The sequence below is a fragment of the Sparus aurata genome, chromosome 7 (genome assembly GCF_900880675.1).
Source record: "Sparus aurata chromosome 7, fSpaAur1.1, whole genome shotgun sequence".
Lineage (NCBI taxonomy): Eukaryota > Metazoa > Chordata > Actinopteri > Spariformes > Sparidae > Sparus > Sparus aurata.
The window spans coordinates 27,341,013-27,354,670 of NC_044193.1; the positions used below are offsets into that span (position 1 = coordinate 27,341,013).

A 13,658-nucleotide genomic window follows, 5' to 3' on the forward strand; every position below is an offset into this window, starting at 1 on the left:
ACTTTTGTAAACCATGTAAAACATGCTATATGCTAGATACTGCTGCTAACACTACAATTTTAGGAAATTAACAATAGTGACACCCCAGTTCAAATAGTCAGGGTTCGTATGGGTGCTTGAAATCCTTGAAAGTACTTGAATTTCAATGTTGTGTTTTCAAGGTCTGAAAAGTGCTTGGATTTTAGTTTAAGTGCTTGAAAGTGCTTGACATTAAAACTCTGTCTTTTTCACAAAATTGGGATCAGACTGGATAATTAATTTCTGAAGTTTTTGCTATTATGAAACATAATTTTAGATGTTTACAGCATAATACAGTGTACATAATTGTGATAAAAAGTGAAATAACCCTAACCCTAACCCTAGTGAAAAAATAATTAGTTTATATATTCCTGTAGATACGTATTTTACCCCAGCAATAAGGTGCAGGAAAATCTTGAAAATGACCCTTAAAAGTGCTTGAAAAGTGCTTGAATTTGACCTTGAAAAATGTGTACGAACCCTGAATAGTGTTCAGTGGAGTGTCATTGTGACATAAGACCTCAGATCTTAATGAGTGAAGCTTTGGTAGTGAACTTTTTTAAAATTTACTATCGAAATGTTTCATCTTTACATTCAGGTCACACTAATAGCATTCAATGGTAACAACGGTGAAGTGGCCCTTTAAGCACATCAGATTGAAAGCAGAATTGTCAGCCTGTTTGTGTGTGGATGGATTCATACTTTGACTCTGCATGACATGATGTCCAGTCTGTCAGCTGGTATCCTCAGTCACATATTCGAGGTCAGCAATTGACAAGAATGTATTGATCAGTGATGAGTGAGCCTCGGCTTAGCTGTGCGTGCACACAGTCGTGTCCAGCTATAGATCTGGTTTTGGAAATTTTACATTCAGCACAATTAGAGACAGTGTAAACAATCTGAGAGTACACACTACAAATATATAAAGCCTTCAGCTGCACAGTATTACATGAACTCTCCTGTGGTTGGACTTGTGCCCGCAACACTTCAGTATGTACACCTCATATGCCTATTTGCTTTGAATTCCTACAAAACAAAATGAATCACACTTAGAAGATGAATGGGCTAGAAACATGTTGTCTGTCAGAGTGTGCTAAGTATATTACAGCTTCAGTTCCTCAGCCACCACAATGAAGCTGTCAGGAACAGCACTGGGTAGATCACTTGACACCCTCAGGCAGAGCACAGACTCTCTGCAATACACTTCATTAAAAGGACCCGCTGTAAACAATGACGATTATTTTCTGACCGTCACACTTACAAAACCAAAAAGTTGGTTGTGACATTTTAGCATGAGGGTGGCTCTTGAAGAAAGCTCATGTGGCATGTAATGGAAAGGGTTGACCTTCACGATTTTGTTCCGTTTGTCCACTTGCTTTCCTCTTTATTTTTATACCTTTTTTTTTTATTTAAACGTGTGTCCTCATTATCATCTTTTCTACATTTCTGGTTCTCTTTTCCAGGCCTTTTCCTTCATTCTCCGCTCATTTTCTCTCACTTTCTCCTTTCATTCCTCTCTTCCCGCCGTAATTTTTTTTCATTACTTCATTCCTTTCTTTACAAGCTCCTCTCTGTCTCTGCCTCTCTTCCCCTCGCTCCTCCCTCTCTGTCTCCTTGTCAGTCTGCCAAGAGCCCGACGGCCTGTTCGTTTTCATCGTCTGCCTAGAAAACAAGGTCTAAAGTTCAAAGCTGCTGTTGTGGATTGGCGGCTGTAGAGGCTACACCGAAGGAGGCGAAAGGAGGAGAAAACTTATTTAAATATCGTCTTAAATAGATGGAATTTCAATCTAATCAGACATTGCATTTCCATTTCGGTACATGTAATTACTTGTAAATTAGGTGAATAAAGTAGGGAGATTGATTACTCATAGTTTTTAACATTTCCATGCCAGAAAAGATCAAAATTACATGTGGATTGTGTTTGTGTAGCAATGCCTCTCAAACAGACAACCTTAGATAGATTAGGGGCCACGTATACTGTCAGTGTATATTTATGTGTATATTCTAGGTGAATATGAGGTAGGAGAGGAGTAAGAGGAGGTGAGTCAGGAGCACAAACCAAGTGTACTTTCTTACATGTGTTTTTTTTTACATAGAGCCTTAAAAGGGGACACTTGTGGGATATCTTAAAAATGGCACTTTGTGTGTGTTTTTAAATCTGAGTGAGGCAAATATATTTCAGTTGGCTAGTCATTTCACTTCCCAGCGGCCTGCCAGTTCTGTATACCCACAGTGCTCACATGTGTGTGATTTAATTTCATTAACATATTATTCATTTGCACAGCTGGGTTGTTCAGGGCTGTTCCCATGTTGGAAATGTCCGTGTTTTTGTGTGCTTCCACCTGCACCATTAAGAGATGAATTGAGAGGGAGAGTGAGGCACCTGTATTTATCCCAGCTCAGCTCTCTCCAGCCCCTGCCCTGTTATAGTGTCTGTATAAAAAACCCGCCCACTTAGTTGTACATAAGCTGCCACACCGTACAGACAATTATCAGCATCTTCAGCAGTTTCCTGCTGGTGAGTGGGCGTGTGTGAAGGAGGGAAAAAAAAACAAAACAACCTGATTTGGTTCTGCTGCTATGCTGGGGAGAAAGGAAGGATCAGCACCTTCGAGTGGAGCCTGTATTTAGAGTAAATGCACAGAGAGGTTTTATGTTGCATGTGCATTAGAGCATGTTGAGGAAGTTAAGAATTTATTAGTGACACACCATACAAACATACTTTTTATTGTATTGGTGAAATTATAGCCTATAAATAAAGGCAATAATACAAAGCTGTCATTGATTTGTGGTGTGCATCTTTGCGTGAGTGTTTGTTTGATACGTTGTGCAGTAGCTTTGTGATTAAGCCTTATCCAAATTTGTTGTTTTGAGGGCAGCTTAATTGCGAGACTGTGTTTGAGCGTATTTGTGCATGTGTCGGGGGGTGCGCCACATTCCAGCCAATCATGTCGGTCCCTCTGTGTAGCATACTTCCACAGCCAATGGGGACACTCCATTATCTTTCAAATGGCCACACACGCACATACAGTACTCAAACACACAGACGCTTACTCAGAACCCTTCCTTTCTTTTAATGGCCTCAGGATCATTGTTGGATTGTTGTGGCATCTGTTTGTATGAATAAAAGCTCTTGTGTCCTCACTGTATCGTACAGTACTGTACTGAATCCCACTATAGCCTATTGATAGTGTATTTCATTTCTCATTTTTATGCATTTACATACATGACTGTCTTAGTGTGTGGTAGTATTTCAAATTCTTTGCATGTTTCTATACAATATTTTTATATAATATAGCGAGAGGTGATTTTGTCTCCATTTATAGATGTAAATATGAGGGACAGAAAGTAAAATCTAGTAGTTTGTTAGACTAAATCCAACTTAGTATAATGTTCAGTCTGAGATTACATGGACTAGCTGCTTTGGGAGAATACCTGTGGACCTGCCATAATCTCTCCATAACAGGCTGTTGGCTTCAAACTCAAAGACCAAAGACCTGTTGCTTTCATCTTTGTGTCCCACACTGAGGTTTGGACCCAGAGTAGGTTGTTGGGGTTTACATGCTCACACGCTACTCCTCTGCGATTTCTAAACTTACCTTTGATGAGGACTTACAGTAAAGAGCCAAAACGGGAACTGAATACCTGGGGACTTGTAGGAAGAAAAAACACTGTGCTCAAACACAATTTCACCTGTGATGTTGTGACTGCCCAGCTCAGTTAACAAATCAAGACAAACTCGAAGATGGCAGAGCCAGAAGTCTGTGTGTTACATCAACGTGAGGATACTTACGGAGCTGCGGTTCGTTGTTTTTTTTTTAGCGTGTGTGTGCGTGCTAAGCTCTGGCCCGGCTGCCGCTTTGTTGTATTGCACTGGACTGGGGTTTATTGCTGTTAGCTGTTAGTGAGGCCCACTGTGAGGCAGCTGGTGGTAAAAGTAGGCCATGCTCCCTGTTGTGCCTCCTATAGAGTGAACCCCTCTATACGCAACAGATTCCGTTTCCTATGGTACCCTCATATACTGAGCCTTATACAGGACTGGGCAGTGCTGGGTTACTGCTTTGAAGAGAAACTATGCAAAGGGAGGGACTGAGAGTGAGACTCGACAGAAAGGAAATGTAGGTGGAAAATACTGTGTTGAACTACTCAGCCTGAAATTCTTATGAAGGACAGCCCACCTGAGAGAGCAGAGAGGGAGAGGAGGCTTGTCTCGTCTAATTTTAACTTGGGTTTACAGTTTGCTGCATGTAGCTGTATTATGTAGGAAAATATGAATGATTATGGCGAAATTGGTTAAGATTTGATTATTGCAGGACTCACAGACTCACATCAGGACATCCACTACAAAATATCAGTGGGTGGTCTTTATTTTCCTCGCTGATATATCGAAATGTTGCACAGCATGTCCAGCTTTGAGTCAGATCCCACCAGTATTTGGATCAAACTGCAGCTACTACGGCTGCAACGTTATCATTATTGAGAAATCTGCTGATTATTTTCATGATTAAGTTGTAGTCTATAAAGTGTCAAATGTAAATAAACAATCCAACAAACAAAAAAGCAAATTTACAAATTCCAAATCTCAAGGAATGACAAGGAAAACATGCAAATTCTTACATTTAAGAAATCAGAATAAGCAAATGTCTGACATTTGGGCTTTAAAAATGACTGAGCTCTAATTTGCATCAGATTTGTATGCCTTAAATAGACACATAGTTGTAATAGATGTATATTTATGCGGTACATTTATAGATATTTGGTTCCTGTTTTGGCTCTTTATTGTAAATCCTCATCAAAGGTAAGTTTAGAAATCGCAGAGGAGTAGCGTGTGAGCATGTAAACCCCAACAACCTACCCCAGGTCAAAACCTCAGTGTGGGATACAAAGATGAAAGCAACAAGTCTTTGGCATCTTCTCAGCAGAATTCCAAAAGACAAATTTCCATATTTTGTGTAGTTCTAGCTGAACATACATCTTCTTCTTTTCTATAAGTAGGCAGCAATTTAAACAAAGCGTGTCCTCCTTCAGACAATGCTGTGATATTTTATTGATCCCTGTGGGGAAATTGTCTTTTCTCTTGCCACCTCCACTGGGAGGTTAGAGGTCAGGGTCATCCACGGAGCAGCAGACCTGCAGCTGGTTGAGGTTTGGGTGCAGTAGTTCAGGGACTTCTGCAGTGCAGACAATTGGTGGTATGATGGCGTGAACTCAGGTCCTCAGTTAAGGGACACTCTCTTAAACCTCTGTGTTCCCATGTCGCCAGTATTACAGTACAGGATTTTAAAGATATTAAAAAAAATATTGTGTGACTCATTGTTTCTGTACACAAACCTCCCTTCTCCATTTATACTCAGCTTTTTCTCTGCTGAAACAGCTTTTGAAGCAGAGTAAAAAATGGTTAAAAACATTTCATCCATGCTGATTCTTTCCAATTTGTTATTCAGCAAATTTGACATATTTTTCTTCACAACAAAATCCACAGTAATCAGTTTGTTGACCCGTAGTTTCAGAAAACATTTCTCTGTCTCCATGAAAACAGCACATTCTGGTTCAAGATCATCATTAATTATCAGGCTCGGTGTCGGTGTTGTAATGACAAAATACTCAATCATGGTGGTGATTTTCGATGGCTCTGCTGCAGGTTTATCAATACATTGATAAGTCCATGTCATGCTCCATTTAACAGAAAGCCTCACACACAGTAACACACACACACTAGCTCAGAGGCTGGTAGTCCAAGCCTCCTTGAGTGTCATAGCATAATGCATACATTACATACTAATCCTTATATATCGGGCATGTTTCTCTGCCCTCCTCCTCACTCAGGTAGTCTTGTTGTTTTAGCAACTCATGGGCTGCATAGGTTTTGCAAACCAGAACATCAGATTTATGATTGGAGGGAACCATGACGGCAAACGCAGCTCAGCAGTTTGACTGGCCTCCAAGGGGCACAGAAGAGGCTGGAGAGTAAAGAAAAGCAGACAGAAAGGCAAAAGAGGGCTACATGGAAGTGTTGTAAGAGGTACAACAGCTTCTACACTGGCTAAGATGGCTTTGTCCATGTTTGTAGAGCACTTACCAACTCATTAGGGACTGTTTATTGAGCATCAATATGACATTCATTGGTATAATTACTGATGTGTATTTTTTGCTTCGGAGTGCACAGCTAAGGGTTTTAAACATTTTCATATTGTTAAATTTGAACTTTTTCATGCACTCGTGTTAGGGATTTGGTGTTTCTTTCCACTCAACTCACATCTGCTGAAAAGCCTCTCAAACAGCATTAAGTAGCATTATTTTACTTAACGCTTTAAAGAAATGTATATTAAATGTCATCTTTTTTGTTATAATTTGCCATAAAAAAAATGGAGTGTTTGTATTGTTGTCATTAATGTGCAGTTGGAACATGTAGAAGTCCTTGTTTATATGTTTGCTATGATACATCACAGAATTCACTAAAGAAGACAAACATGTTTTTTGTTTAGGCAACAAGTACCTCTCCAGAAGCTTTCAGCACAGCGTTGTATTCACAGGCTGGTCCTGTTGTGATGGCTGTTATTATGTTTGAGAGTTCTGCTTTTAAACAGACTTGGCTGTTTTCTGATGCACTTTCTGAATTGAATGCTTCTTGCAACTTTGCTGAAAGAGAAGCTCTACTCCTTCCTCTCCTTCAGTGAATGTTTCACACTAAATTGTGACATGGTCTTAATGTTTTGTCTTAATGGGACTAAATGTTTACATGCAGGGGCTTTACATGTGAGATTGCAGTCACATGCACTGCTCTCTTTTCTGAAGAGGAAAATGTCATCAGCATTAGTAAAACACAGACTGAGTGGCTCAGCTGTAATCCGGCCCTGATGATCCCTCTCACAAAATGTTTCATCTATTGACATTAGATGTCACTTGTAGCCGACTCTACTTAGCTATCCCAAGAACCATGAACAAATGTCTTTACATGTGAGGGTGGAGAGGGACATTGTTGGGAAAGGAAATGAGAATCTAACAAAGAGGAATGAAACACACAGAAATTTAAGATGGGATGACGGGCAACGGTGTGTTGACTGTTGAGGCCATGGCACCAGATATCTGACTGTACCAGTGTTTCTGCATATGCACATCCTCAGACATGACTCTGAGGTGGGAATTCATCTTGTGGACAGTATTTAGTCAAAGTTGTTGAAAGTCTAAAAGTTTGCAGACGTCAGTTTTCAGTCTGCAGTCTTTGGAACAGTATTGATGTAGCATTGGATTTTGTTGTGTGTCAACACCAGCAAGGCCTGTGGGTGCAGTAAGTGATGGGAGTCACAAGGCTGTTAATGGGGGATACTGGTTGAACAGTGGTGGGGCTAGCTTGACAAAACAACACAGATCCAATTGTACATTATAAACAAGCCATCCTTGGGCAGTCAGATGGCTAACTGTGAACCTAAATCAGCTCTTCTTCGGAGAGACTGGAAGTTACTATGTAGAGGTAGTCTGCTGTGATGTCAGCAGCAAGAAAAGTTGTACACACCTGGACTTAAATTAGACATTTATATGACTCGATAGTGGTTTGGGTAGTGTTGTAGAATATATATCTGTCATGATGTCACATTTCTTTTGTAAATGGCTTGATATCCAAATAAAGATGCCGTTAGTAATCACCTCAAAAATACAGATGAATGTGTAGATCTAAATAAAAAAATGGAAATAGGTTAAATTAAGGTTTCTACTTACAGTTCTTTAAAGATGGGAAGTGTGTTTATAATGCATGGCTAAAGACTTACAGTGGTAATTCACTTTCACAACAATATAAGTTCTTCCCTCCTGTATTAACAACATAATGAAACTGGAGGCTTCACAGTATGTGTTCATGAATAAGAGTAATTTAGTTATTATGAATTACTGTCAGCGCTCACTAATGGCGCTTTTAAGTGTGCCTAGAGGGGAACAGGGTGCGAATGAGTAACACTAAAATTATACTCATCTCTTTTTGAACCTGTCTATGTGTTTTTCTTCCTCATACACAGAGATGCTCTGACCTTAGCCACTCTCTCTCTCTCTCTCTCTCTCTCTCTCTCTCTCTCTCTCTCTCTCTCTCTCCCTCTCTCCCTCTCTCCCTCTCTCTCTCTCTGAATGAAAATGGATCCGTGAAGAATCCATTATACATAGCTGAGTTCTGTTTTGTCCAGCAACATTGCCTCTCTTGTTCCTTCCAGGTCACTTCCAATTTGTTTTGTTGGCGTGGATGTCATATTAACTGGTGCCTGACCATCAAAATAAGCATAGAAATTGAATACATTAACAAAAAATAAACAGCACAACCTGGTTTAGTGGGATTGAATCAATTTAATCAAAATGATGGATGTCCCGATCAAGTATTTCGGGCTCAAACAAGCCCTGGTGTGGCTGTAACTCTGATAAAGAGTCTGATCCACCGTAGTTTTCACATAAAGTAAGTGTTAATTAAAGATGTTACTGACACACTGATCATGACATAACAGATACTGCTAAATCTGTCACTACTTAATACTGAAGATCATGGTTTTGACCATGATCTTCAGTATTAAGTAGTGACAGATTTAGTAGCAATATTTGTATATAAAAAGTGTATGCATTTGAAAGTACAACAAAAGTTGTTAAAGCGGTGGGGGGAAAGAGTTTAGATACAATTACCTGTCAGACTGGTTCCCTTCTCTCTACCTACTAATCATGCTGACTATGAATTAATGAAAGCGCTAATTATTAAACAGTGTTACAAATGAGAAACGAGTGAGAGAAAAACACATAAAGGGGAAAAAAACAGTGACAGAGAAGTAATAAAGGTGAAATAACAGCAGAGTTGTTAATGACGGACCTGGAGCCTGTTCACACTGCTGTTAATCAGCAGCACTAATGAAAGTGCAGGTTGTTTTTGTGTTTTTGTAGGAACGTTTGACACGCCGTCCCTCCACCTTTTTCATTATTCACCTGCTGCTTCCTGCATTAGGGGGAAAAAAGCTGTTTTTTGTGACAGAATGACTAATGGCGAGTGTGTTGTTTGTCTGTCCTGTCACGCACTCCTCTCCCACACACCCACCCCATACAAACACTGAAACATGAAATCACCATCGTATGTTTGTGAATGAGAAACCCCTCTGTACTCTAATGTAAACCACACACACACACACACAAGCATAGATAAACAACACACGTTTAAAGTGATAGGCCAGCTGTATTGAAATGTGCGGCTGTGTCCGAAATCACCCACTCATTCCCTTCACTACATAGGGAGTCCAACATAGTGGACTATATAGTGAGCTCATCGGCAGAAAGAAAAACGCACTTTCGGACACTGCTTAGGCGCCTTTAAGGACGTCACTAGTGTCGCACAGTTGAAACGTGAATTGAAACCTCCATGCGTTCATCTGCAGTGCAATGCATGATGGTAGATATTGTTTGGTAAGTAACCATCGGCCGTACACTACTTTTTCGCGATGCATTGTGGGATACTTTGAGTCCACTATATAGGGTATAACATTTCCCACAAGACATTTGGACAGCGCTACAAAATGGCGAAGTCACTATGTAGTGCACTATATAGGGAGTAGCGAGTGATTTCGGACACAGCCTGCGTGTTGCTTCATGGTGTGGATGCATTCTGGGTATTGATGCTACACAGCCAGTCGCTCCTTTCTCATGCATATGTGTGTTTTCCTGGGAAGCGGTGCCGTAGCTTCATCTAGCCCAGATGTAATGAGAGCTAATGGCGTCCCACTTTGTTTTTCTCCATCCTCCGCTTGTGTCCTCACCCGCCTCCTTTCTTTCATTAATTCTCTCTCGTCACACGCAGCTCCTCCACACCAGTCCTCATATCGCGTTCCCCTCAAATGACACTATCGGAGTCCTTCTTCTTTTGCACATCAAATCCCCACAGGCTATATTCTGCAGCCACGTGATGCGTTTCCCCTCCCGCTGAGCCTGAGTTCAGTGCATGTACCCCCTCCTCTCTTTGTCCTCATTTTGTTGTCTTCCCCTCACATGACCTTTCTCGTCTCTTACATACAGGATTTCTCCATAGTGTTATTGGTGTACATGCGCAGATGTCTTTCTCTGCACACACAGTAACAACACCATACACCTTCTAACCATGTGTTTCTATGTTGAACAATTCTATCTCTTTGTTACGTTTGGAGGCTTCTATTAAATTCAAACAAATTTCCATTCAGCACATTGATATTCATTCATAGCGTTAAGCTAATACAGAAGAGTGTGGTGGTGTAATATTACATCGGGCTACCTGTTCCCTGTTGTTGCCTGAGAGGAAAAAGTCAACGAAAGTCTGAATTTAAACTGGGGCATATTTGAACTGCATATTGTACTACTCGGCTTGAATAAAAAAAATCTAACAAATAAAGCTGTCTCTTAAGTTTAAGTCATTGTTTTACCCCTCCGATCAAAAAACCAGCATTACTCCCCTTCCCATGTTTTTCCCTGCAACAACAACTGAAATAACATCATATTAGGGCTTTTAAGAAGCCATTTTACTTTCCCTCTCATCACAACAACCAGCCCCCCCCCCCCACTCATGATTTCATCTCCCACAACAAAAACTGAATAACACCATATGAGCGCTGTAAATAAGCCAATAAGCCATCCTTAAATGTATATTAAGGGAAGAGACACAGATATTATGCAGTATGAAACCGTTTCATGCAAACAGTTAGTCACTCATCACATCGCCTTTGTCTTGTGTTCTTTCATTAGCCTTGTTCAGTCAAAATTAATAAGAAATGACATAAAAAGGGGAGTGGGCATCGGCTGGTAGCTTAATGATTTGAGAAGGGTGTACCATATGACCCTGGGCTCTTTCCCCGTGCTTCCTGTCTGTATCTTCATAATCATCTATCTAATTTAATTGAATCCAATTATTGAAAGAATCAAGTAAAATTTTAAAGCAACAAAATGTAACTTCCTGAAGAGATGGTTGATTGTTGAGTCCCAGCCCCAGGTAATCAAATACGGCTGCTTTGGGTTGGTGCCCTAACGCTACTAATCTTGTTTTGTGTGTCTACTTTTAGGCTGATTTCTTTTCTTGCAAAGGCTTTATACAGTTTGGTCAGTTCAGCTGAAACATACTCATAAGATCGCATCTAGTATTGTCAAAAGGATTGATACATATCGTTCCTCAATTTTTGAGACGTTTTCAATACTCATTTTATATAGTGTCAGTACACCCACTTGAACCCACTCATCAAACTTACTATACTCCGTTTCTTTCATCCTGCATAATTTCTTTCCTTTCCTTTTTGACTTCCTCAGAGTGCGGTTACCTCTTAAATCAGACTTCAGACAGAGGATCTCTCTGTACACATTGATATGGATTAGGTCACAGTCGGCCGGTGTGTGTTACTCTACTGCTGTTTATTTCATAGGGACAACCAGATGGTGTGAATGTGTATTGAAAAATGAGCACTGTAGAGAATATTTCATCTTGGCAGTATTAAATGCATCAGTCATTTCCTCACCTTTGGCATATGGCTCTCTTTCTGTCATTAATTCTCTTTCCAATTAACATTGTAATTTCATGATTTTTAATGCTCTGAATGTATGTAGCGTGTGTGTGTGTGTGTGTGTGTGTGTGTGTGTGTGTGTGTGTGTGTGTGTGTGTGTGTGTGTGTGTGTGTGTGTGTGTGTGTGTGTGTGTGTGTGTGTGTGTGTGTGTGTGTGTGTGTGTGACCCTGCGTCTGCTGAGTCACTCAGCCAATAGCTGCAAGATGCAGAATGTGGCTGTCAATGCCTTTTGCTAAATATGCTAATAGCCCGACACCTGTTTGTATAAGAAGAGGAAAACACACCCCTCCCCATCAAGCACTCGCTCTGACACTCCCACACAGCACCCGAGCAGAGGACAAGAACTGATTTGTAAGCTTTGTCCGAGGTTGTTCAAATTCATAGACGCGCACAGGGAAAGCCTGTGACAGTCCATCTTTTAATGTTTGCGTGTCATTTCAAAACGAGGAGCAGGCCAGCAGTGTGAAACAAGCTCTTAACTCTCTTCTGTTTTCATTTCTTGTTCTCGACAGTGATGGAGCCCATGACGGTGACGACGTCGGTGGTCGGACCGGAGGAGTTTGACCGCAATGCCCCGCGGATTTGCGGCGTGTGCGGCGACAAGGCCACTGGCTTCCATTTCAACGCTATGACGTGCGAAGGCTGCAAGGGATTCTTCAGGTGGGTGTGGACCCTGTGTAGTTTACACGTTGTCTGTTTTTTTGGGTTTGTGTGTACTTTGGAGTTTTTAAGTGTTATCTACTGATGGGGTTAAAGATTAAGTGTGTGAGTTTGTGTGTTTCTCAAGTGTGAGGTGTTATATGCATCCTTGTCATGTGGAGGAGATGTTCACAGTATGTATTCTGATCATTATATACTTAAAAACAGGATTTTTCCGTACCGTCATTGCTCGTGTTCAGTTACAATCAGTCTATTTTTTCTGATAGAAAGGATGCAGATACTTTGTGTCGGTCTTTTCAGTTTCACATAACTGTATATCAATAATGTATTAATCAAACAGGCACCAATTATTTTGTTTATCCTAAATAATTCATTTATTTTTGAGATAAATGTTTTTGTTGAATATCAGCAATATCAAGTTATGCCATTGGCTGGTTCTTCTGGCTGCGTCTCTTCAACATGTTGCCATTATCCAGAGGCAAATAAACATTTAAAGAGGAGTATGCATGACTGCCTGCCAGTACACACTGTTTTCAATGTTACGGTACAGTACGTGTGTTTTCTGTCTGCCTGTGTGAACATTCATGCAGTGTTTTTAGAACAATATGAATTATTTAGTCGAGTCCATAATCCTACTCTGTCTTTGCCTCGTTTCCCCTTTTCCTGCTCATACTCGCTCTCACTCATGCACACCTACACACACACAGAGGGACACACACAATGCACGCAGATTCAAAAATAATGAAGCATCATAATTAAATTAAACCTTATCAGCCGAAGAGAGCGTATTAAAGACACCATCCCTTCAATCAAACATTGATTTTTGATATGAGTCAAGGCATTTTTACAAGCTAAAGGTTTTGTGTACGATAGATACAGTGTATACAAATTGGGCAGTGCTTTCCTAATGTTCTTCTGCTTGTTCCTATTCTTACATATTTCAAATATTTACCCAACAAAGTGTTTTAGCTGGCTGCTTATATCTGAATAGTTTTCAGTTAATTTTCCTGAAATGGTGATGCTTTGCACAACATGTCTTCAAGGGTCATTTTAGTTGGATTATCATTCATAACAGTTACTTCATTATTCATTGTTCAGGATTGGGATGGGCAAAGAAACAAATCGCATCGTGATTCTTATCTCCCGCATATATTGAAGATTTTCTGGAAGTTAATTTGTAGTGTGATGTTGATGGAATGAAAAAGGTGAAACTGACCTGTGAGAGTGTAGTGCAGCACCTGGACAAGTTAGGCTAGCATACGCTGGGGTTATCTTGAAGTTCATCTTTATAAAAGGCAGCAGTTGCAACTGTTTCTTTTATTTCATTACTGGATATTTAACTTTGATAGACGAACATTAAGCAGGCCACATGATTGCTTACAAACACACACTGCAACATTCAACGTGTTAAACAAACTCTGTGGTGAAGAAAATAACTCTGCTCAAAA

At 40.3% G+C, this 13,658-nt stretch overlaps 1 protein-coding gene across 5 annotated transcripts in view; it reads left to right on the plus strand.

Annotated features, from left to right (window-relative positions):
* Nucleotides 1-13,658, plus strand: part of LOC115585272 (vitamin D3 receptor A) — a 106,363-nt gene that overhangs the window by 62,252 nt on the left and 30,453 nt on the right. For all 5 annotated transcript variants that reach the window (XM_030423538.1, XM_030423536.1, XM_030423539.1 and 2 more), the window contains one exon: nt 12,063-12,210. In XM_030423538.1, coding sequence (XP_030279398.1) covers nt 12,063-12,210 — 148 coding nt within the window. The remainder of the gene's footprint in view (nt 1-12,062; nt 12,211-13,658) is intronic.